This window comes from Aulonocara sp. 'chitande type north' Nkhata Bay, linkage group LG19 (genome assembly GCF_057382095.1).
Source record: "Aulonocara sp. 'chitande type north' Nkhata Bay isolate Kocher_YH1m ecotype deep benthic linkage group LG19, A_spYH_male_GT1.1, whole genome shotgun sequence".
NCBI classification, from domain to species: Eukaryota; Metazoa; Chordata; class Actinopteri; order Cichliformes; family Cichlidae; genus Aulonocara; species Aulonocara sp. 'chitande type north' Nkhata Bay.
Genome location: NC_141362.1, coordinates 32,411,367 through 32,437,525, shown reverse-complemented (window position 1 = coordinate 32,437,525; position 26,159 = coordinate 32,411,367). Strand labels below are relative to the sequence as shown.

General features: G+C 42.3%; 1 protein-coding gene across 4 annotated transcripts; it reads left to right on the top strand.

Moving 5' to 3' along the window:
- Positions 1 to 294: 294 nt before the first annotated feature.
- Positions 295 to 19,819, top strand: ccdc9b (coiled-coil domain containing 9B). Of its 4 annotated transcripts, none has more exons than XM_086274291.1 (14): positions 295 to 519; positions 4,083 to 4,190; positions 4,286 to 4,390; positions 4,971 to 5,126; positions 9,885 to 10,034; positions 12,277 to 12,339; positions 13,782 to 13,960; positions 15,833 to 15,882; positions 15,967 to 16,014; positions 16,107 to 16,203; positions 17,980 to 18,013; positions 18,116 to 18,719; positions 18,829 to 18,911; positions 19,227 to 19,819. In XM_086274291.1, exons 1-14 carry the CDS (start codon positions 508 to 510, stop codon positions 19,251 to 19,253), a joined length of 1,716 nt encoding a protein of 571 aa, XP_086130417.1. In that variant the 5' UTR covers positions 295 to 507; the 3' UTR covers positions 19,254 to 19,819. The 4 variants fall into 4 exon arrangements, with proteins under 4 accessions (XP_086130417.1, XP_086130416.1, XP_086130418.1 ...); XM_086274290.1 differs by lacking the exon at positions 295 to 519 and adding an exon at positions 585 to 991; XM_086274292.1 differs by lacking the exon at positions 295 to 519 and adding an exon at positions 849 to 3,323.
- Positions 19,820 to 26,159: the final 6,340 nt, after the last annotated feature.

The following is a 26,159-nucleotide window of genomic DNA, read 5'->3' as shown; positions in this document are numbered from 1 at the left end:
GGGAAACTGTTCTTATGTTGCCAGTGTCTGAAGCATAAAAACATACGAGAAATCAGACAGATTTGTTGCCAAGCATGTGGCGTTCTATTCACTTATAGGAAAAAAAAGGTGTTTCTTATTTTTGTTTATTACAGTGTCATTTGAGCAATAGCGCTAATTTCAGATTCACAGAGTGCGTCGCATGATCGGAGGGTAACAGGTTTTAACCGGCGTGCCTCGAGCAGAAGATAAGTGAGGAGGGGAACGAGCAAGTGCTTTATAGGGGGAGAGGGAGGGTAGGAGGGAGTGAGGACAAGCGGGTAGGAGGCTTGGAGAGGGAGAGCGAGAGAGAGAGCGGGTGGGCGCTGTGAAATCCGTTAACAGGGGAGCTCTGTGCATTTGTTAGACGTCTTGGCTGCTTGCCCAACTTGGCTCATTGTAATCAAGGCATGATCGTCGACTCCAGCCAGCCCTCTCTGCCGCCACGGCTGCCTTGCGCCTGGACCCAGCCCAGCTCCCAGCGCTGACATGGAAAGACCAGTGAGTGCCTTCTCTCTTCTTCCCCCTCGCTCTCCCTCTCTTTTTTTAGTATTAGGTTCCCCCTCGTTTCCTCTTCTGCTCTGTCGCAGTTTCAGCTGTGTCTCTGGCTCTTTCTCTCCCCTGCTGTCGCTCCCGTAGGTGGCAGGATCGCCGGGTAGGAGGTGGTGTGTGTGTGTGTGGGGGGGGAGCCTTGGCTGCTTCCTCCCTACAGCATGCTTCCTCCCCCTTTTGCCCGTCTGTCCGGGCATGGATGCCATCCGCTGGCAGGGTCTGTGTGCCGTTTGATCGCGTGAGGGTGTTAGCTGTGCTGCTGCACTGTCACAGGTCTCCAGGAGCCAGAGGTTTGCCATTTCTGCAAAGATTCTCCCCACTTTTTGGTTCGTTGAAGCGGGCGTTTGCTTCACTCTCCGCCATTGGCCTCCCTGAGAATCGGAGTCGACAGCGAGTTTCTCTGTTGCGCCTATTCTTGGTGGTATGTCCTCATGGTCTGTTGTGTTTGGGTACCCTGACAACTAAGAGCAGTGAGGTAACCACTTTCCAGCCTGTTCGCCCCTTTGAATGACTCCAAACTTTTTTCACAACCGCTGAGCTTTTTGCAGCTTCCCAGACGATTTCAGGATATGTAGTTGCCGTCATTTTGCAAAAAATCAGACCGATTTGAGAGCTCAGTGTGAATTCAACTATTCAGCATCCCAGTGGCAGCCATTCCTTGCAGTGATGGAAAAAAAAAACATGAATAGATTCCTTGCGGTCCTCATAGTGAGTCATCGTTATGTGCTAGAAACCTTGACTTGTATGTCGTCAGTGAAGCAACAGTGGAGGATGACTGACTCACTTTGGCACATCTACGTCCTATGCATGTCAGGATGGTCTGACCCCTCAGAGTCACTTATGCAGAGAGTGGAGAACAGGACACTTCAAAATGAATTATGTTTTCCTCACAGATGCAAACAAGCAGAAGTGGCAAATTCTCTATTTGCCGGCGTTACTGTCACTTCTCCAGAGCTGTGAATAACAACAGATGATGCCGACAGTGATTCAAAGAGGGAGACACATAGCTGATTGATTTGACAGTGAATGTTGTTCATTCAGATTTAACCCCGTACTGCTGTTTATGTTTGAATTCTTTCTAAGAAGAAAAATGGTGTTGGCTTGCTATAAGAGAAGAAGTACTGATAATTGAAATAGTCTTGAAATGACAAGTCTGCTCTATTTTAGCTTTGGCACATATTCTATTCTATTCTATTCTATTCTATTCTATTCTATATTTGTGTATCACATCAGCCAGTTTAAGCAAGCAATTGTAACAACAAACTCATATTTGTGACCTACATTTAGGTCATAAATAAATGGATTATTTGGAACATTTTCTCACAGACTTCTATATAATTTGCCTGATTTTGGAATCGTCCCCCCAGTGGCGATGAGAAAGATTGCACTTTGCTTTTATCAGCTTCTGAAGCTATATCCTTGAATTACTGTTTGCTTTAAAGAAGGTAGTATAGCCTCTTTTAGCCGCTGGGCTCCAGAGGAGTGCTCCTGTTTCACCAGTTTTCTGAGCCACACTTTGGACCCGGGAGTAAGGGAGGGAGGGAACAGGAGGCTAAGCTGCTGCAGGTTAAAGGAAATTAGCTCTTTTTCATGCAGAAATCTGATGCTTCACTGTCCCTGCTCTGTGAACATCTGTGCACATTTAAGAGTCCTTTAACTTAATGCCTGCCCTTGCTTTTACAGTTACAGTTGGTATAATATGATAAAGTGAGGTTCTCTCTGAAGGAAGCAGGCTGTATGAGAGCACATGGAGCACATTTTCAGTATGGAGCCTCTATTTGTGCCCTGCTGATTGCATTGGGGTATTTAAATTTGGTCTGCATATGCATTCAGCTCGTGTAACTGAGCTTCATGATGAATGCTCCATCTGTGGTGGGTGTGAGGATCTATCAGTGTTATTAGTGTGTTATTAGTGTGCACACTGCTGCACACTGATGTACACAGGTGCCTTTTTAAAATAATTGTCAGTCCAGCTGATCAGCTGATGGTTACTTCACCTGTCAGCCTTGGTTTCTCCTCTGCTTGTAAGCAGGTTTTATATTGTTGCAGTTGCTTATTTAAATGTCATTGTAATTATGGTCAAACTCACAATATATACAGAAACACAAGAATAGAGCTGAGTGCTGAATGTAGGCATTTTGTTCTTTATTGATAAATGTGTCTAGAACAATAATATCAAATTCTTTACACTGCTAAAGCAGGTGTGTATGGTTTGGTTTGTAATCTTATTTGCTCATTGCTTAGTATAGATCAGTTGTAACAAAAGTTTTTCATTTCTAGACTATTGTTTGCGGTGCAAATTCAATTTGTTAAGTAATGAAAGTGTTTCACACACACCAAAAAACAGCTTGTTATAAACAGTGATGATTCTCCAGGGCTCTGCAGTAAAGTGGTCCAAGTGCTAAAAGGCATGTAGGCAGTTAAAATAGAGTCAAGAGAGTTTATGGAGGTCTCAATGGAGTCCTTTGAAACTTGTACGACAGTATTTCAGTTAGAGGTCTGGACATTGCTACAACACCTTGGTTCTTTTAATTTTTTCAGCCATTCTGTGGTAGATTTGCTGCTGTCTTGTTGCATGAGCTTTATACCTTTATCTATCAGACAGATGACCTCACATTTGACTCTAGAATTCCTTGGTATATAGAGGAGCTCGTGGACTTCAAGGTGTCCAGGTTTTATAGATGAAAAACAGGCCGAAGACATCAGCCCTCCACCACCGTACTTGACAGTTGCCATGAGGTCCTGGTGTGCTGGTACGTGCAGTTTTGTATTATGGCCAAACATCTCCACACTAATCTTCCCTGTTTCAGAGGTCTTGTGGTTTGTTCAGATGTAGCTTTGCAAAGCTAAGCTTTGCTGCCATGTTCTTTTAGAGAAAAGATGGCTTTCTCCTCTGTACTGTCACAAACTTTAACTTTTAACATGTTAACTGAGGCCTGGTATTTTTTCTGAGCATTGTATAGTTTGAGCTTGAGGTGATCCATACCAGCTAACGGCCAAAAACCCTCTGCTTCTATAGAGGTGGACACATTTGGTGATGTTCTTTTTAATCTAGTGCATTTGATTGGCAGCAGCTGGATTCTACTTGTAATTTGTGGGGAAGCAGTAAGTGTTCTTTTTCACACAGCTGTGTTTGGAAAATAAGAAACCTTTCACTGTCAAAATGACTGCAATTTGTCTCCTAGGTTCCCACACAAATGTTTAAAGAAGAAGTGATGCAACAAAGTGGTAACATTACTCCAGTCCTAAAAGAATTGTGAAACCTGTTGGATGCATGAACTTCAACATGAGACTGGGTTATTTCTGAGCTTGTGCCATATCCTGTTTGTTTTATTTCCAGTGAACAGTAGGGTTCAGATCATTTCATTCTGTTTTATTTAAATTTCACACGGCACCCCACCTGTGAGAAAACCAGGTTTAATGAAGCCATAGAAGCCTCAAAATAAGATCAATCTGATGAAATGTAAATGTTTTTATTTTTCTAATGAATACCTATAAATGTCTCATCCCAGACCTCCAGTGACATGATGCCTAAGAGGGATCATGAGAAGGACCTGGAGCTGGACAAGAAGATTGAGGCTCTCCGCAGGAAGAATGAAGCTCTCATGAAGAGGTACAAGGTGAGAAGAAGCCTTCACATATAGAAAAGCTTCTGAGGTTTTATGTGTGGAGCTTGCAACTCTTTCAGGTTTCCTAATTACTTTATTGTTTGTAGGAGGTAGAGGAGGACAGGAAAAGAGCAGAAGAGGAAGGAATGGCACTGCAGAGCCGGAAGGGCAAAGCCGACGATCTTACCATCACAATCAGCAAGTCCGCTAGTGTGAGTGTCAGCAAAAATAATGATAATAATAATTTTATCTTTAATTCAAAATCCCAACACGTCTCAGTTTTACTACCTGAATAAGAAATGCTGCTCTATTTAATAAAGGAAATCTGTCAGCTTGACTCTTTGGGCTTAAATTATAAAAAATACATGAAATAAGTTAAACTACAGAAAACGTTCTGGTACATCATTCCTGAAGTGGAAAGTTTTGTTAATGTGCAAAAAAAAGAAAAAAACAGGAATTTCTGTTATTTAAATGTTTATTTATTACTTTGGTGTTGTATGAAAGACTGTGGGGGAGGTCTCCATCAGTAGGAAATGCTGTACAATTTATGAGAATACAATTAAAAGGAAAATATTTTCACATTTTTCAAAGATGTCCAGTGGGCCGGTTTGGAGTCTCTGCCCCCCCCGGCCTTATATTCGACACCCCTGGTTTTTTAAAAAAGCTACATTAACTAATATCCCACAGTGTTGTCTTTGCATTTGATAGAACCCATCTGTTCTATCAAATGCTGTTAACTACATCAATATTTCATATATTTCATAGACTGTCCTTTTCTTTGATTGGAAGCAGGATAGTCGTGTGGTGGTGACAAAGCCATTCAGTGGCGGTTCACCAGCTGGGAAGGGACAGCAGGAAGCCGGACCTGACAGAGGGGGAGAGGCTCCTCCACAGACTGCTGGCCGAGGACACAGGAAGCAACTAACGGTCACCATGGCTGGCAAAAAGGTAAATTAACTACAAGGAAAAAGTGACAAGGACCCAGTACAGGAGAGCCAAAACCCCATTAGCTTAAAGTCTAGTTATATTGTAACAAGGAAGAATGCCACAAAATGTTTTTATAAAGATCTGTAATTTAAGAATTACAAATATTTCTGGTAGTTTTTTTTTCTTTCCATGAGCTCTTCTTGCATAGGCAAGAATGTGCATCCAAAAGAGTGTTGGCGCATTTAAAAGACTCTACTCTGTAAACCATGGGATGGCTGTGTGGGAAAATCTCAATGGACTTATTGAACAATGAGGTGGAACCATTTCATAGCAGGATGAAATAGATCTCTTAGAACAACTTTCTAAAGATGTCCCTTAGAAGTCTTGGAGCCACACCGGGCCAGCAAATCAAAATATAACACAACAAAGCAACTGGATCTCCATCCATACATACATACATACATACTAGGGGTGCAACAATACACAAAATTCACAGTTCGGTTCGATACTTTGGTGTCACGGTTCGATATTTTTTCGATACAAAAAAATGTTCATGCTTTTTTAATTTGTCATTTATTAAAATTATAAATATATATTTTAACTCAAACGTACAGTTTTTAAATTTAATGTTGCTGAAACAACAAAATAAAAAAAATAAATCTATCTGATCGAGAAATCGCTCATCTTTGGAAAAGAGAGTTTATTACAGAGAAATGGCTCTTATAAAATAAAAGCTCTACTATCCACTTCTTCTGGGCTATATTCTCAGCAGCATATTAAACATATCAGGTCCTCATAAGGAGAATCCTGTGCTAACGGCTGTCTAAATGACTCGGGTAAAGTTTGTAGCATGCATGCTTGTTGTTTTTGTCTGCTTCCACTTGTCTTTGCACTAGGATGATGTTGGCGTAAATGTGCAGTCATATTCGTTGTGTTCCCACTAGTGCTGTCAGCGTTAATCTCATTGAAATGACCTTAACGCCACAACGCGGCAAATCTCCGTTAACGAGCTACCGCGGATCGCCCCGTGCGTGGGGCTGGATGGCCAACACGTTAACGAGCTAACTGCACTAACACACTAGCTCCCACCCATGTAATTGAGCACTGTGTGGCACATCCAACATACAGGGAGTGCAGAATTATTAGGCAAGTTGTATTTTTGAGGAATAATTTTATTATTGAACAACAACCATGTTCTCAATAAACCCAAAAAACTCATTAATATCAAAGCTGAATGTTTTTGGAAGTAGTTTTTAGTTTGTTTTTAGTTTTAGCTATTTTAGGGGGATATCTGTGTGTGCAGGTGACTATTACTGTGCATAATTATTAGGCAACTTAACAAAAAACAAATATATACCCATTTCAATGATTTATTTTTACCAGTGAAACCAATATAACATCTCCACATTCACAAATATACATTTCTGACATTCAAAAACAAAACAAAAACAAATCAGCGACCAATATAGCCACCTTTCTTTGCAAGGACACTCAAAAGCCTGCCATCCATGGATTCTGTCAGTGTTTTGATCTGTTCACCATCAACATTGCGTGCAGCAGCAACCACAGCCTCCCAGACACTGTTCAGAGAGGTGTACTGTTTTCCCTCCTTGTAAATCTCACATTTGATGATGGACCACAGGTTCTCAATGGGGTTCAGATCAGGTGAACAAGGAGGCCATGTCATTAGTTTTTCTTCTTTTATACCCTTTCTTGCAGCCACGCTGTGGAGTACTTGGACGCGTGTGATGGAGCATTGTCCTGCATGAAAATCATGTTTTTCTTGAAGGATGCAGACTTCTTCCTGTACCACTGCTTGAAGAAGGTGTCTTCCAGAAACTGGCAGTAGGACTGGGAGTTGAGCTTGACTCCATCCTCAACCCGAAAAGGCCCCACAAGCTCATCTTTGATGATACCAGCCCAAACCAGTACTCCACCTCCACCTTGCTGGCGTCTGAGTCGGACTGGAGCTCTCTGCCCTTTACCAATCCAGCCACGGGCCCATCCATCTGGCCCATCAAGACTCACTCTCATTTCATCAGTCCATAAAACCTTAGAAAAACCAGTCTTGAGATATTTCTTGGCCCAGTCTTGACGTTTCAGCTTGTGTGTCTTGTTCAGTGGTGGTCGTCTTTCAGCCTTTCTTACCTTGGCCATGTCTCTGAGTATTGCACACCTTGTGCTTTTGGGCACTCCAGTGATGTTGCAGCTCTGAAATATGGCCAAACTGGTGGCAAGTGGCATCTTGGCAGCTGCACGCTTGACTTTTCTCAGTTCATGGGCAGTTATTTGGCGCCTTGGTTTTTCCACACGCTTCTTGCGACCCTGTTGACTATTTTGAATGAAACGCTCGATTGTTCGATGATCACGCTTCAGAAGCTTTGCAATTTTGAGACTGCTGCATCCCTCTGCAAGATATCTCACTATTTTTGACTTTTCTGAGCCTGTCAAGTCCTTCTTTTGACCCATTTTGCCAAAGGAAAGGACGTTGCCTAATAATTATGCACACCTGATATAGGGTGTTGATGTCATTAGACCACACCCCTTCTCATTACAGAGATGCACAGTAGCCTATACAGCTTGGAGTAAGACAACATGCATGAAGAGGTTGATGTGGACAAAATACTCATTTGCCTAATAATTCTGCACTCCCTGTACTGTTTTACTTTAGTCCATGACGCGCTTACCTTCAGGGTCATACGTCACATGAAGACCAAAATAGTTCCAAAGGCCAGATCTGAATGAGGGTGGGGGAGGTTCAATTTGCAATGTTGCTACGAGAGCTTAACTTCTGTCTCGCTAGCTTGCCCTGCGCTCAGTGAATCTGCGGTCGACTACTCCGCCGAGGCTACACTGTCGAGCGCAGATCCACAGAGGGCTCAACACAGACAGCAGAAGGAAAGTTGATAAAATAAATTAAAAATGTTGTATTGTTCGATACATATGCATACCGAACCGAAAGCACTGTATAGAACGGTTCAATATCGATACGAGTATCGTTGCACCCCTAAGACATACATATCTAATTCAGAGTTGGTTTCTCCTTAACCTAACTCAGTGAGAGGTCAACATGCTTTAACCATGTATCCTTAGTTCACATGCTAAATTGACACAAATCTGCAGCTTGTATTTACGATGTTTATATTATTATTTAGTATAAAATAGAGATGGCACGATACCACTTTTTTATGTCCAATACCGATATCATAATTCTGGATATCTGCCGATACAGATATGAATCCGATATAGTGTATTTTTAATCAATAAAACTGTTTTTTTAATATCTTGCTGCATTTTGTATAAGTTCATACTCAAGTTTAAATAAACAAAACACTAAAGCTATTCTGTTATACTGTATGTAAAAAATGCACTGCACCCAAAATATTTCATAGTTCAGCAAAACTGATCAATCTAATAAACTTAAACCTGCTCCATCCTCCCTATTCTGGTATTTTAAAGAGTACTTAGCAGAAATATTAAGCAACCTAACCAATAGGGCTGCAAACTCCCAGCAAAAAAAAATAAAAAATAGGGACCCACCCCCCACCCTCCACCTCATGATGCTTAATCGACGTAATCAACTTTAATTTGATGCAGTGTGAAAAAAAATGCACAGAAATCAATTATTTTTCAAGAAATATTAAATAGATTCAACATTTTTCTTCAACAAAATTGCAGACTGCACAGATGGTTCCCAAAGGAAAAAGTAGTATAGCTTACTAGGGTATATTAGACTTAACAGTCACTATATACAGTAATGGACTTCTATTCATTTTACATCAAATTAAAACTTTGGGTGTCAGATAATTATTTATTAAAAGCTCGACATTTTAAATGAGAATAAGAAAGAAAAGTATGTCTTTGTGCCCCCTTTTCCCTGTTCATGCCCTATCGGCCCCCCTGGCTAAACTTTGCTAGATCCGCCCCTGCACAGTTACGTCAGCTGTAGAAAAAGATCCTCGAGTAGAAAGTAATATTAAATAAATCCTAACAACAGCTGATCAAGCTTAAACGTGCTGCTGTTGTTCAGCCGCTGGTTTCTTTCTGGTGCAAAGTGGACCAAAAACAAAGAAGAGAGACAGACTTGCGACAGAAAAGCCGATCAGCTGATCATTGATCAGCTTCATGATTGAAGTAGCAGCCGGAAGAGGCAGTCGCTCCATATATCAGTTGATAAGCTTAACATGGGAATGCTTTACAAATAGAGATGAACTTACACACTTGCTTTACTTCTCTCTGGGATCACTTCCTCGGAGATGAAATGCTGGTTTGAGGCTACAAATACACACAGCCGCTCTATCACGTGACCACACTGCTCCTACGTGCTACGGTTATGAGCCGAGTTACGCCATGTCGCAAGTTTTGTGAGGTGCTTTTTTGATATTTAATGGATCAGATTACATTTTTTATTTCTCTCCGATATCCGATCCAGTAATTTACGTCAGTATCGGACCGATACCGATACATAATATCGGATCGGTCCATCTCTAGTATAAAATAAGACATGCTGATTGGGTCATTCATTGGCTAATTAGGGCTAAAGTACAGCTGAGACTTGTAGTTAGTTTTCAATGAGATAAAAGGTAGTGATGGTGCTAAAGTTGGGGACATCACAAAAATTTGTCAAATTTTTAAAGCGTATGAATGACTTCACCAAACCCACAAACTAGTGTCTAAGTACTTGTAACTGAGAATCCTTAAATGAATGTTTCAAATTGTAGTGCAGAGCACATACTGACACTTATGTAATGCTAATAATATGAGTAACTGACTCTCCAGGGTAAGAGGGTGGTGAGTGAGAGGCCTGAGAAGAGGCCGGGCCCTGTGGACGTCAAGAGCCCCACCGATGATGGACAGGCGAGGCGTGTGGAGTCAGCGGGGAGGGCGAAGCAGCCATCTCACATGACCAAGAGAGACTCAGCACCACAGGTCCGACTCACGCACACCGAACACTCCTGCCTGCTTCCACTCTCACTCCCTCCCCCCTCCCTTTGTTTATTCTCACATGCTGCACCGACGTGTTTTACATAGATATGAGACATGTTGTCTGGCCCATCCCCTCCATCCCTGTGATGGAGCATAATGGTTTGTTGACAGGAGGTGGACCGGGCTGTGACTGACTGGTGTGAGATTAGGAAAGGAGAGGGTGGCTAATAGAGCTGTGGGTTGAACAGATGCTCTGCATAACTAAGTTTTCAACCTTTTTGAGCTGTTTTTACACACACGCTGCAGCTCTGATCTTCTCTAGATGTCACTCGACAAAGGTACGTGTGAAAAATTCAATTCAGGCAACTTCCTCGAGTAAACCGCATGAAGAATTTCCTGTCATCTCCTGCTGTGTGTTTCACGTGTGAAAGGGAAACTGAGGAATATACCTTGACCCGAATCTCCCAAAATCATCCACAGTTAACTTTTACAAGTTACTCCGGTTTGCTTGAGATGCCATATTTAATGCAGGCAGGGACTCGTGTGCCCCTGCCATCGTCTGTGAAATGCAATGTGACCTTAGCCTCCCCTCCCACCCCCCCCAGAAAGTCTGGAACAGCTGCTCTGCCTCAGTCTGAAGCCTGACGCAGACACACACACTCACAGACTGAAATAAATAAGCTGATGCACAGGCAGCTGATCCTCGCCACTGTAAACACAGACACAATCTGGTCATAGGGTGGGGGTGGGGGGGTGGGAGGGAGGGGACATGAAAGCAGGAGTTGCAGAAGTACAGGTTCAGTCTAAAATGTGCATCTCTGCTACCGATTGGCCGATACACTAAGTGCTGCTCACTGGGCGTCTGAGTTAATGTGTACTGAATCTATGGGCTGGACACATTGTTCTTTTTGCCTTTATTTCTGGCCCACTAGGTCTGTGCCCCCCCCCATTTATCATGTGGACTGAATCAGCACTTGAACAGTAGCCAGGGCTCCAGTGCACCAGTCATCTGTGAATCCCAGAGACCTGGTTTACGTAACCTGTGTCATTTCACTAGGTTTATATGAGAGCAGCGGGGGAGAAAGCTGCTAAAGGGTGATACCGTAGGAGAACATACCATGGATCCATCTGGCAAGCTTTAAAAAAATATTTGCGTTGGTTCACGCTGAGGTGCACATTGCTACTGCACTGCCCTGCCTCTGAAATAATTATCTGATGGGTATGTGTGTGTGCGACAGAGCGAGAGACACCCTGGAAATAAATAATGACTCTTTGAGAGACAGGGGTGTGGCTGTGCAGCGGTGTCTCATGCAGCCTGGAGGAACCTCATGACCAGACTGCTCACGCTCACGAGAGAGAGAGTGACAGGGGTAAGGAAATGCAGTCGGACGGAGAGGAACAGAGGGGAGGGTGAGAGAGAGAGAGAGAGAGACACTTGGCAACCGTGCCATCTGTTTCAATCTCCCCTCATTTCTTTTTCCTGAAACTTTAAGTGGTCCACACTCCTCTGGCACGATTGTTTCCCTATTCCCACCATCCTGAAAGGGCCGATTTGATCTAATTAACATTCAACTGCCTTCTCACTCTGAAAAGGCTCATTATGCGAAGAGACAGACCTGGCAAGGTGCCAAGAAAAAGGGAGAGGAAGACGGAGTAGTGGGATGAGAGAGAAAAGAGGTACCCGGGGGTCTTTGTGTATGTGTGAGCTATACTCTCTCTGGATGTGGGCGTGTGAATGATCGTGTGGGCGTCCCAGCCCGTAGGTGTGTTACCAGCCCACTCGCTCTCCCCGGTGCCTATTGTCCCCCATCCTCCCTCAGCTGTTAGAGTGTTGCTGTTAATAGCAACATGACTCATCCTCTGTGTTCACCAGAGCGCATCATTGAAATCAGAACTACACCAGAATAGAAATTAGCACAATTCTGTACCTCTAATAAGCTGTGTTTGATTTGCAAACCGCCAGGTGGTTTCCAAGGTCAGCTACCTGCTAACTGCAGTCTGCCCCTGTGCAGAGTGGACAGAAATTACATTATAATTGAAGCTGTTGTGCCAAGTTGTGCCATTACACTTTAAGACCACTGGGTGGCAGTCTAGACCTCTCAGTCCTTCCTAATGGATGAGTCAGTGGCCTGATTGTGACAGCAGCAAAGCGATTCTTTACAACAGTGTTTAATTAGCGAGCAACAAGTTGCTGTGTCACACTTATAACTGCTAAGCTCATCTTTTAATTTCTCCTCTCTGACAGGATGAGGTCAAACAGGGGCAGAAGCACACTGAGGAGCATCACGGGGTGTCAGAGCAATGCCAGGTAAATTAAAAAAACCCTCATACACAGATGTAAACATTTAGATGCTGTGTGTCTAACCTCTCTCAGCTCAAAGGACTGCAGTTTCAGCTCATCGTGACCACGTAATTTGCTGATGATCAGTCAGTGAAAACAAGGTTTTCACCAACACTACGTTAGCATACAAAGCACAGAGAATAGCAAATGCAAATATGCGCTCTGTCCACATCACAAACGCACGCAGACAGCACAACACGTTGCCGTGCACGTGCCCCTTTTCCTAGCGCTTCTTCCCATCTGCCTCCCGCTGGCTTGCATGTCAGCCTTGCTGCAGTAGCTCAGAGCTGTCTCACAGATCTGGTGTGCGATAAGCAGCCTGACTGGGGAGGCAGGAAGGATTGGCTTCAAAGGCACGGCGGATTCTCCACATGACAAGTGATGCTATTCATGCCTCTCTGGCTGCTGCAGTCCTGGCCTACACAGATTTCAAGGAAATACCATGTAGATTTTTTTTTCTCATCATGTTGTAAAGTGTGTTACACTTTTGTGTAACAAATATACCATATGGACCTAAATCAGTGCAGCTTTTGGAAGCTCAACTGTCACTGAGAGTAAGATTATGATCTCAGCAACTGGCCAGGTTCACTTTGTAATATCCAACATGCCTTCTTTGGCTCCTGGCAAAAAATTAAAAAAAATTTTAATTAGCAGCTGGGGCGGCAGCAGATCATGGCCTGTTGGAACATGTGAAAACCGTCTTCCCGTGTGACCCCTGATGTCCTCTGAGGGCCAGCACAGAGCAAGGAGAGACGAGGTGGAAAACAGGATGAGGACAGATGCCATGTTCTCCAATAAGTGTAGGCAGGAGGGCAACATGTTTACTTCGATTTGATTGGCCCTCACCTGAGGGGAAAACATGACCTGTCATAGCTTCTTACCAGCACTGTGTTGCATCTCTTTTTCTCTCACGGTTTTAGCTGCTGCTTTGAGCTTCAATACAGATTTTTATGGTCATTCCTGGTACTCAGAAATCCAACAAATGTATTTTTTTTCTAGACATCAGCACGCTCTCTCAGAAACTGCTGGTCTTTTTCGTGACATCTCTAGTCTTGGTTTGCTTGAAGGCTTTATAACACAAGCAGCTTCTGCCCTTTCTGATGTGTTAATGAGCCTGTATCAGATCTCCTTTTACTATTAGCCAGCAATCCTCTCTGCTCTCATCACAGTAATCAATAAATAGGTTAAGAGGGGAATGGAGGAAGAGCTTCTAATTGTATTTGCTATAAACTGTACTTTTCCTGGAACACTGATCGGTATTTACCCAGGGAGGCAGTGGTTAGCACTTAAAGTTATGCAAAATACATCAACGTAGCAGAAATACACACATTTGTGGTTCCCACAGATCTGTATATGTATCCATTATTATAAGTTTATACACTGAAATGCTGTCTTTTGCATGCGCATAGGATATCGAGAACCTGCAGGCCATCACAGACCTCAACGTCCCCACATCGAGAGAGGAGCAGGAGGAATATTTAAGGTGGAAGAAGGAGCGTGAGCAGATTGACAGGGAGAGGGTGGCACGCCATAAAAATGCCAAGGGCCAGTGGAGACGAGCGTGGGACATGGATAAAACTGACAATATGTAAGACTTTTTAAAGAGTTAAAGGTTTACATTCATATTCCCATTGGCTGTAGCTGTTAAAGCTGAAGGACTAAAAAAGAAATAAAATAATAACATTTTAAACCAAAATATGGCAAAATATGAAGTTCAGAGATCAGTGAAATACTGTGGAGCTGATTTTCAGATGCATCTTTGTTCTAGCACACCTGAATTAAATGAATGGCTTGTTACCAGGCCTTTGCTAAACTTGATTGCTGAAGAAGTAATTCCACCATTTGATTCAGCTGTGCTGGAGTAGGGATGCATCTAAAAGCTGCAGGACAGTGGCTCTCGAGGACTGGAGTTGGAGACCCCTGATTTACAGGATGAGTAGCTGCATTTTGAACCATCTGTGACTGAAAAAGACTAGAATTGGGTAATCCTATAAATAGGGAGTTACAATAATCCAACTGGGAGGTGATTGAGTCGTGGATAACTGTTTCTATATCTGTAATTCTGTGATGGTTTAAAGCTGCTGTTCACAAAACTACTTCTTTGTTTGTTAGAGGCTGAACTATCCAGGATTTTAAGTTATAGTTTAACTATAGCGCTTGATAAGCCAAATAAAGTTTTGCTGTCATTTAGTTGAAAATGTTGCCAGGACTCCAGGATTTTAGATTGTCCAAACAATTCAACTTAATTGAATTTTATTTATATAGCACCAAATCACAACAACAAAGAGAACCCCAACAGTCAGACCACCCACTATGAGCAAATACTCGGCAACAGTGGGAAGAAAAAACTCCCTTTTAACAGGAAGAAACATTATGCTTTGTAAAGAGTCTAGGGGTAACATGTATAATGAAATGGAGGTCAAGTAAGCAGTACAAATTCCTTTAAAGAACAAAAAAAGTCCATGTTGGGTTTGGAGGTCGAACAGTGGACTGTCACTTTTAAGAGAAGGCTTTTTCAGTACTAAGATATTTTCAGTATGCAGTACCATGCAGGCTAAAAATGGTCTTATTCGCACTAAGGCCTTTTTTATTTATTTATTTTTTTTTAAGTTATTAGTTTTGTAGATTTCCCCTTTTCACTTTTAAATTCTTCCTTCACTGAAAGGCTCACTTCACTTAGGCAGATGAAGAGGAGAAAATAACCCCGGAGAACATTGTGCCTCTTTGTAGTTAAATTATTCAGTGAAGAATCCATTAGATGAGGTTTCTGGATGTTGTGCATGTTCTAACACATGATTGCAAGGCTGATTGTCACCAAGTCACAGGACGATGTTACACAGCTAAAACATTACCAAACAGTTACTTATGTATGCCTAATATAACTTTTTTCATGTGAAGGAGTTCATGAGCTACATTTCATACAGCGTTGCAGGCTGCTGCCCGCATTGGTGGGGGAAAATCACACGATAGCACCCCAAACTGACCGCGGGAAAGAAATACAACTCGTTTATTGTGAACTGTTTGTTAGATTTCAAACAAACTGAGCTGTGGCTGTACAAAGACTGACCAAGTTGCAGAGTAAATTAATGTGCTGTTTAGGGTAGTATCCAAATGTAAAGGCACAAGGAAAGAGCAGCTATTTTTAGCTGGGGGGTTAGGGATGGAAATGCCTTGCCTTATTTGGCGAAGCATTAACAAGGCTCCCGAGAAAGAACAGAAGAGGAAATGTGTTTTTGATTCGACAATTTACGCGGTTTCAGAGGATGTCGAATGTAGGAATGGAATCTCTGCACAATCTTAAACTCTAGGCCCACAATGATATACTGAAATGTCTGTTTATGTTGTGCAGATGAGATGTTATAGTGCCTGAGGGGGGAAAAGATGAATGATTTTGGAACATGATAGAGATATTAGTCACACTGGCTTTTGTTACTGTCTAAAACTAAACCTCTGCTTCTAGGTTTTCAGACAAATCCCTCTCTGACAGAGAATGGGGGCCTTCCAGCAGAGGTAAGACAAAAGACACAGACTGAGAACGTAAGGAGTAAGACGCTTCATAACAAATCATAAAAAAGACATATCACATTGCTGCAGGAGGAAGAAATGCTAGAAGAGGACCCAGGGCAGGCAGCGATTCAAAAGGTATTCCCCACATAATTTAGTGAACAGTTAAATCCCATAAAATACTCTTATAGTGTTTAGACTTTTAAACTTTTGGTATTTTTCTGACCTAGCTCATGACAAGCGAGGCAAAGACAAGGGAGCTAAAAACGTGCAAGTGATGAGCAGTAAAGCAAAAGGCAAAGATCGCCTGACTGGGCGGGCCAGAAGGTCAGTAACAGCTAAACACAATGGGCTGCTGGCAAAGGTGATTCAACCATCAGAGCGTTTTTCAACATAGCTTCAATTAGCGGTTACAAGAAACATCGGCATGACTAATGCAGTACGTAAAACGGATGTGGAAAGACATGCTGTTTTTCTGCACTGTGCCCTAATGTACAAATTCCCCTGGATGTCATGAGACTTAATTTAGAAGTGGTGGCAGCTGACTAAATAACCCAGAAGGTCGCATTCTGTCCCCCCCTCCACAGTTTCTCCTCTGCTGTGAAACACCACTTGATGGTGAGCAGGCCGTCTAGCCAATCTGGAGCATGCAGCCTGTTGACATCACATTTTGGGGTCATCTCAGATTGCTTAGAACCCCATCAAGTACTAAACAAATACCTGGTACTAAGTACTACACCTAATGAGAAAACCCTAAAAACCAAGCTGAGCCGATCTGAGTAGGTGCTGGTGGAAAAGGCCATATGTGCGCTGTAATGCAATCATAATGTCCAAAAAATTCCACAGCCACAGAGCTGAAATTGAGGCACTGTGTGGACTTGGAGTGAGAAAGATTATTTTATGTCTCTGTAAAAGTAGGTAAGGGTAAGGATTTGGAGGGGGGCTCTGTAAAACAGCACTCGGGTGTGAGATTCCTGTTATCAGGCTGTGCTGCTGTTACAGTTGGCAACAGATTTGAGTGTGGGCAAAGGCAGCCCACAGGCCACCAAAGCCATTTTCACACATACACTGCAGCTCTCGATGTTTCTGGATATTATCCAAATGGAGGTGCGTGTGAGAACTTTGTCTGATGTAGCTGAATTAAACATGAAACAGTGTTAAACAGTCTTTAGCTCACCAGTTCCTTAGTACAAAGTTGGTGCGATTTCCTATCGCTGATGTGAGGAAAAAAGGGAAAATGTAATAATTGGCTAAATTCACAGCTAGCAAGTGGTCATCTCGTGCTCTGCTGCATGCTCTACCCAGACAGCACCCTTACCTAAAACACACAAAATCCAGTACTGACTCTACATGTGACAAAGGGCAACTGAGGACAGTGTCCCAGCCTGAGTCTCTTGACACTGTCTGGAGTTCATGCATGAAAAGCCATTACAATCACAACAACTGAGACCGGTGTGTGTCTGTGCCTCGGAAGGCTGAGCCCCAACCTCAAATCACAGCTCTTGCTTTCCACATGTCCTTGGACAATCACCTGATATGACTCCCATTGGTCATTACCTTTCATGGTGTAGTCATTGGTTTTTGAGCAAGTATGTGACTGAGAAGCAAATGCTGTTATAACACTGAAATGGCCTGCAGCAGTCTCGTCTGACCCGTTAGGTTATACTCGTGGAATCTCTGAGGGCGACCTGTAAATAGGGCTTATTGCTGCACATCCCACAGATGCTCAGTCAGACCATTTGAAGGCTAACTGAGAGCTTTGTGCTCTTTTAATGTCAAAGAAAAAAACTAGTCCTGAACTGTTTTTGCTTTGTGGTGTGACATGTTGTCCTGCTAAGGGTGAGATGCTGTGGTGCCATTGTAGAAAGCTTGTGGGGGTGTGCTTCTTCTGCGGTAATGTTTAAGTGGACGGTATGTGTCAAAGTACCACACGAATGCCAGGACCTAAACTTTGCCAGCTGAACGTTGCATTGTGATAAAATGATCTGTGTTATTTACTCTTGTTGCTGATTGTTATATACAATATTGCAGCATGCTATAACTTGCAAAGAAAAAGAGATTCACAACACACTGCTTTTTTGTTTCTGAATACCCTTTTTTCAGATGGCAGGCAAATGATGATGGAGAGAACCTGCAGGTGAGAGGTGAAACCTCTTTTGACCCTGCTATAAAGTGAATAATAAAAGACATCCATTTAGCAAGAAACACTCCTGTTTTTCGTTTTGATCTCATCTTTTAGATGCCTGAGACGACGCTGGAGGAATTCCTTGAGGAACTTGATGCCCTCACAGACGCTAATGCAGACGAGCTGAAAGATCAGGACGCAAAAACAAAGCAGTCACCGAGCCCGGATTCACTGAGCACGCCCGAGGAAGCGAGTGAATCAGCAGCCTCGGTGTCGGCTGCTATCCTTAGAGAGGACACCCCGACTCAGGAGAAGGCAGAGGCTTCGTCCTCTCGGGGTTTGGAGAAGAAAGTGCGCTTCTCTGAGGAACTCATCCAGGGGGCTCATGCAAGGCAAACCACGGGGTCTCAAGAGTCAGAATCCAGAGGTCCCAGCTCTTTGAAAGCTTCCTCACCTAAAAAGAACAAGCATGAAATGCAGAGGCCACGTCAGCCTCTTGAAAGTGCCAAGCAGGATGATGGGAGTCTTCAGGATAAAGGAGGTGGGCCAGCTGCACCTTCTTTTGCACAGCAGCAGGGATCTGAAACTGATTGCACTAAAAAGGACAGCAGCCCACCCACAGCTCCCAGCTCCCCCCCTGCTGAAAAAGCCTGCACCCCTCTACATGAGATCCAGCCTGTGGAACTTCCTAAGTGCAACATCAGCAACACAAACACAGGTACGCCTGAACTTCAGCGAGCCTGATTTTTAAAATTTATTTATTTATTTTTCTCCTGGCTGCGTGTGTGGATGTTCCAAGTAAACTAACCGTGCTTTTGTTTTCACAGAAGAGCTGATAGACTCTGGTCTGTCTGTTCTGAGCCTGGAGTCTGGAGAAACACACCCAACACACTCCACCAGCAGTGACAAGGTCAGTGTGAGAATCAATAGATGTGCAAATGGAGGGAAGTGCAAATGGATGGGGATTTAAAAGGATGAGGAGAGCAATATATCTGCACTGCAGCTGCGTATTATCCAATTTTAATTCAGCCCCTCTGAGTCTTGATGGAGTGCAGGAGAAATAGTCTTGTGAGAATGGTTTTTCATTTCATCTTCCACCTGAACAGATAATGTATGATCGTTCATACTGAGGAGGGAATGAGAAAATACAGTAAATGTAAAATACAGAAAGTTGCAGTTGGTAATTTTTATCCTTTTCTCTCTCTTTTTTTGTTTGTTTTTGCAGGCACGAGAACATGGGAAAATTGTTTAACTGACGTTTTCTGGATATAAACACTGAAACCAAAACACAGCATTTGGATGCATTATTTTTGCTTCAAAGTAGCTCGTTTGCAATACTGTTTATAGCTTACAGGCAAAACTGTGGGAGCTGAATTTTTGTCTCAAATGTGACACATGAATGGTGAGACACCTTTTTCCCGCTCGATTATTATTAGTGTTTTTTTAATTTTTTTTAACATCAGAGCACTTTATGTGTACAAAAACATGTGTACTGACATCTCTTTCTGTATGGAAGTACGCTGCTTGAGTGCAATATCACTGAATGTTTACACCTTTGTATGAAAATGTTGAGGTACATATCAGGAGGCTAGCTAATCGGTTAAATTTAGATAGCCCTTGACATTAAACCAAGCCACAGTCTAATTACTTAGTGCCTGATTCTGCCTTAGAGGTATATTTTTTTAATTTATTTAGCTTATTTAGCAGGGACGATGCACAATAAATATATTGTACCGGATATAGCTAAAAGCTACTTTTCAGCTGTAGTCCCTGAGTAACTTTTCAGTAACTGAATAAAGATTGTAATATATGACGATACATAGTTGCAGACCTCCAGTAGAGTTTTTATTTCTACATTTAAAAGTAGTAGACAAATGGATATTATTAACTGCTTCCAGCATCCATAAATAGCCTTTGGGAAGTATGAAATCAGTATATTGTTAAAACGCACATTTGAACCCTAATGTCTTTGGCCAGTGACCAAGACAGTCCAAAGTTTACAAAATGTTACTACTGACATGCTGTAAATGTTTCTGCTATTAAGAGCATTGAAAGGAGCGCGCCACTGATTTTTGATATCAAGACAGGAGCCTGATGATGTCATACTCTGGTTAAGATTATCTGAATTTGGGGATGACAGCTTTGCAGTCATGAAACCTCACAACTCTGCCCATAAGTGGCAGAAATCTACTTGATTTAAATTTGGCCTTTTTACTTATCAAGGTCGTCTCCTTGTGCAGCTCTGAGCCACATCCCCTGCGCCTGCTGTTTTTACATTGCTTTGTGGTCCGACTACTTTTCACCGGGGAAAATAGAGGAAGTATACATTTGTGTCACAGTGTGGGGGGATCAGCACTGGGGAACTGGATCTATGTCCCAGAGAGCAAAGGGCAGCCTGAAAAAGGAAAATTTACCCTGTCAGAGCCTTAAGGCAGGACATCCAGAACATGCTCGTTTCTTCTTTCTTTCACAGTCATGAGCGTTGTGCACCATGAATATGTCCCCCACACTCAGACGATCGGCACAGAGTTCTACTGTAACATCCCGAGGCGTCAGAAGTAAAACATTCAGTCCAAACCACTGGGACTTGGATCAGATGGCGCCCTGAAAATGCCTTTCTTTTTCTAAAAGCCTTAACTCAATTAAAAAAGAAAAACGAAAAGAAAAAAAGCAGCCATGCTGGAGTAGCTTGCAGCGCTGCCCAAGGAGGCCATCTAGAAGAGCCAATTTCCTCATTCTGTTTAATGCAGAGCTAGGTTTAGAAAGAAATAAATGCGATCCAGTTGTAAGATGACATAACTCACTAGTGTACTCCTTTATTGTTAAAATAAAAAGCCAGCTGACGGTAAAGCATAACACATTTGGATGTTTAAATATTGATTTATAACACTGCAGAGTAGAAACCTTGCACACTATTGTTGTGTTCCCTAAAGCACAGTTTTACAGCTGAATCCCGATGATCCGGTCTTCCTCACTCTTCTTATGTTATGTTTTGGCACTTAATTTAGGATTGTAATGTACTATGTTAGCTGATTCTAAACAAACAGTGTACAAATTCTGGTCTTTGGGCCCCTGTGAGTGGGGGGAAAAAATATAATTCAAGCATTTTTTGAGTTGGGTGAATTGAGAATGCCGGGATTCAGCTAAAATTCCCTTTTGTATTATTTGTTCTGTATTATGTTTGTGAAAGAGAGCCTAATATCTTTCAAGCTTCCCTTGATTAATATCTTAGCCAGTTGTTGTGCCTTGCATATTGGCTTCTTCAGCTATTGAAGGTGTACTTTAATTTATGGTTTGTATATTAACTGCCTCATTTATTTTATTTATTTGCCTATCCATTTCGGACAGGAGAATGTTACCAAGTAAATCTCAAGCTGTGTTTCTCTGAGTCGTATTTTTTTTTCTCCTTTTTAAAATTTATTGCCAGCCTTTGATGCTATTTTGGTAAGAAGCGACAGTTATATTAAGAAGTTTTTGGCTTTCGTCAATGCCACCGTGTAGTAAACAGTTATGTAACTGTAAGTGGAAAACACAGCAGACATGCTCTGAGCTGCGGTCTTGTCTGTGTCTACGGAGGTTACATAAAATCAAAAAAGCAAGAAGCGAGCCACAACGTTTGAAGCCAGTCCATCCGTTAAGAAAGAAGGGGCCTTATTTTGTATTATATGTGGATAGCAATCTATCAGTAGAAGGAAACATCTGTGTGAAAAACAGGTCACTGTTTCCCTTTGAAGTATTTTTTTAAATCTCCCTGTGAGATTTCATGTAGTGGAAGAAACACAATCATAGAGCATTTTATATTTAAGTGTTTAGTCCTTGTTCATTCAGTTTGTTTAACATCTGCACTGTCACCTTCCTTAAATGTCAAGTTTCTGAGGTGAGATGAGTTGGTTGGCGGGGAGTATGCAAGTACCCCCCACGTGTGTTCTCGCACTGTTGTAATTAGATGTGCCTGTGTATGCGTGTGTGCTGCATTTCAAGGTGTGATCCCAGCCTTTTTTGCTGCTCAGAGTACTCGCTCTAATTTGAGTCCATGTGCAACATGTCTTCATTTGCTGAACCGCTCGGAACGAAGCATACGCCACATGAATAAAGATTTTCTGTGTTTCAAAGGCTCCGGCTGGCATCGTTTTGTCACCCTGTTCACTTCACTTTACTCGTGCACCTGAGCAAACGCACAGTAGTCGGTGAATTTGTTGCGTGCAGGTTTTTCTTTTGTTTCGTCACTCTTAACACGTTATCGGAGGACCAGTGCGATAAAGACAGAGCACGCTGCAGCACCAACGGTCCATACATTTTGACTTCTTGCCTACAGACTCTGCTTTCATGTTTAATTTGATTAACTTCACACGGGTTCTCTGAAGAGTTGTTGCATTAGACACAGCTTTCTCTCAGCCCTGCAGGTGGGATCCCATAGGTGCTACTGTTTTAATTATCTCCTCACAAGTCTGTCTCCATGGCAGCGCTCTACCTTTGAGGCCTTTGAGCTTGTGACCTGCTGTACACTGTTTTTACTTTTTAACACAAGAGCACAAAAAATAGGTAGCTGTAACACTTCTGGATCACTTTAATGCTATAAGCTAACTAATGGTTTGAAGGGTTTGACACAATAGCGCACCAAATTGGGGGTGTTGATATTATGGAAATAAGACCTGTAGGCTGTGTTAGAGGATTGAAGTGCAGTGTGGGATTATGTCAGCTGTGCACTGCAGTGGAGAGAGGCTTACTATCCTGAGGAAAATTTTTTAAAAAAGAGATCAACATTTGGTCCAAGCAGCTTTAAAGCAAGACTATGTCGAGGCCTGTCATCCTTTTTTGGTTTGCAAAAACACCCTTCTGTTTTGGTGCTTTGGTTTGGCGTTTGCCTATGAGAAAAGAGTCGCTACTCCAGGCTGTTTCATAGAGGTAAAAGCAGTACTTCTACTAGTTCTTCTGGGCAAATACAATTACACCTAAACATCAATACTAATCTGTCAGTCAGCAACATGCTGGTATACCTGCTGCTGATTGACTCCATTCAGTTTGGCAACTTTAGTTTATGTGAAAGCTGAAATGTGGGAACAAGATTGTGGTTTGTTTGGGGTTTTCTTTTTAGGAAAAGTTTGGGAAAGTTTCCTGACTGGGGTCAGTAACTTCCTGAAGTCTCAGTAAGTACTAGGTAATAAAACATAAACGCTCCTTAAAAAACACAATCTTTTGCACAAATGAATCAAACAAGATGTAATCTGTTACTTATTGACCTTTGTCTGTGGTTACAAAGGTCAGCGTCACTGAAGAATAAACTTAAACAAGCAAATTGCTCAAAATATAAAACTGTGTGAAACTGTTGTTTGTTGTCTATAAGGCGCTCCTTTGCTTTACTGCTCGTGTCAGCAACGCCTCCTATTAGCCAAGGTTTTTAACAGTGATTTAACAGTCGGAGGCTCTCAAGGTGTTTCATTACAGCTGATGGATGTCGGTCAAGCGGAAGTGATGTCCAGTCTGGACCTGTGACCCTAACACAACCTGACACGGTGTCTGTTTCCGCTGGGTTTGTTCATCTCCCTCCAGCCCGGTCATAGTTAAGCATGTAACAACCACGCCTCGGCAGCTGCCGTGATCAAGGAGAGTGCCCTCGCCCCTCCTCTTTCTCCTGGCCTGGAAACAAGAGGCCTGGGGCGACAAGGTGCACATATGCTGTTTGTCATATTGATCTGAGGTCAGCTTAGCATCATGCAATAAATCTAGTTAAAACCCTCTGGTGTATTTGTCTTTTTTAGTCTCGTGACATTGTTTGAATCAGCTGGTGGCTTTTTACCTACACACAGCTTCATTTTCCTTTTGCATCAGCTCCTAATAGAGCCACACGTTTGCCCTTTTGTTAATGGAAGAAAGCTCTTGCTTTCTTCCTTCTCATTGTCACTACTGCAAAACAGCATCTCCTTTCTTTTGTGATGGTGTCTTGTTTAAATGCTGCGTTGATGGAGCTTTCATTCCCTAAGGTTATTCTTGGAAAGGTCTCTGCAACTAACCGGGTGCTTAACATTCACCATGCAAAATGATGTTTGTGAGCCTTTTAAACACTAAGTACCACTCTGACATTCATCTACAGAACGTCTGATAAACCTAAATGTGTTAAAAAGATCACTTATGGTGGCAGCTTCATGTGGTCCAAGTTCAGTGTTTTACCTAGTCTGGCCCCCCCCCCTTAAACGCTGGTTTAAGGGGGGGGGGGGGCCCTTAAACCAGCGTTCTTTTGATTGGCCGACCTTTGTAAACAGACGTTTGAGCAATAGATGGGTGAGTTTTTGAAGATGCCTGAAATAACTAAATTAGCTATTTTCCCTCTGATTACTAATACAGGAGTTAACTAGGAAAAAACACCAGCAAAGAAACAGAGCATTTAAAGCAGTTCATGCAGGTAAAAATCTTCCTTAAGGAGAAGAAAGGAGGGAATGTGTTGAAGAAAAGCTATCTTGGCCTTAAGACAACCATTCTGATGGCTAAAGATCCAAACGGGACACAAGAAAAAAAGAAATGCTATCTCGAAACAATTGCCTATCATCTGGAGTCAGTTAAGCACTCTGCTTTTTTAAAAAACAAAAAATAAATAAACCCCCAAATATTTGTGCATATCACACAGGGATGGCCCCCAAAACATGCTTGTTGCACTGATAGACTAACTCCACTGCATTGGGTTCAGTAGTTAAACTGTTTATGTGAAAGCTATTTTGGGTTCAGTAATAGAGAAAATGTAAACCCTGATTTTTAAAAAATACATTTTTAGACAGTTTTCTAGAGAAAAGGAGGACACTGTCAAACAATTTCCTTTTCTTCTTACCAATGTTTTATGCATATATTCCTCAGGCTTTTAGCAGTAATAGTAATTATATATACAGCTATATCTATATATATATCTATATAGATATATAGATATAGATATATATATATATAGAGATATATATAGATATATATATATATAGAGATATATATATAGATATATATATATATAGAGATATAGATATAGATATATAGAGATATATATATAAAATCTCAATGATTTAATAGCTGCAGTTTCACTTTCCTGTGGTTGTGCAAACCATTATTTGATTTCAGTCACAAGACAAATTATTCTCATATGACACTGTTATGTAACATGTGACTGATTTCACTTTAGATAATGTGATCATCTACCTTGGTGAGGGGTCGGGGGGTTCAAGAGTCATGAGGTCAGATGCTGTGTCCTGACTCAGATGTAGCTTTCCTGCAATAACTGTCACCACAGATAAACTCCTTCATCAATAGGCTACCCGCTGCTCCTTTCATATATCACAAAGCCATAAGAGGCACTGGAAACACATTTGCCAAAGTCATCCTATAAACTAAGGCCAGTGTCACTGAGTTATACACTCTCTGTTGTCTTCCTGTACACAAGGCTTGCTATGTGATTGTGTGTGTGTGAGTCTGCTGTCTCCCATGATGAATGGGCTTCCCATTTAGCACAGCGGCACACATACCTCAGCTTCTGGTTCTGAAACTCTGTCACATTAAGAAAACAGTGCATGTCATCACCGTTTACATCATTATAGAGGTACTGGCTGCACGGAGGAAATCAAGTGGTTTTATTTTCGGTGTGATAGTGAGTGACGCTGGTCACAGCCAGCACGGAAACCTTTCAGCCAAACAGGCCTTTTCAGAGGGAGCTGGATCAAAATAGCACCGAACGGCATTGTGTAATGTGTTCTTCTCTCTTTTGTACAATGTAACAACAGAGCTCGCAAATCAATACACCTCCCTCACATGCTGCTGAGAGAGCGCACGGGGTGGTTGGTCTTATTTCCACTTCATAGTTCACCACATGTGACTGTGTGAAGTGGTTTCAGTGAGAGCTGCAGCATACCAAAACTGTGGTAGACTGCGAGGCGAAGGCTTCTCTTTCTCTGAGAGAAGCCGACAGTCCCTCTGATCACAGGCTGGACGGTTCACTCGGGTGATTCAAAGAGCCCAAATCTGATTAAACCCCAAGAACAAAGGCTGACTCTAAACTGAGTCCTCTTTGCGCCGGCGCTGCTGTTACTTCTGTCGAACCTACGCCTTCATATCAATCAATAATTATACTTGCACTCCAAAGAGTTCATGTAAATCACTCTCTATATGAAACACAGTGTAAGATGTTAGG

Excerpts from the sequence above, each read along its gene's own strand:
- ccdc9b (XM_086274290.1), top strand. The coding sequence starts at position 770 with ATGCCATCCGCTGGCAGGGTCTGTGTGCCGTTTGATCGCGTGAGGGTG. Across the intron at positions 13,961-15,832 it reads ATGGATAAAACTGACAATAT|GTTTTCAGACAAATCCCTCT; the intron begins GTAAGACTTTTT and ends CTCTGCTTCTAG. Across the intron at positions 18,720-18,828 it reads CATCAGCAACACAAACACAG|AAGAGCTGATAGACTCTGGT; the intron begins GTACGCCTGAAC and ends TTGTTTTCACAG.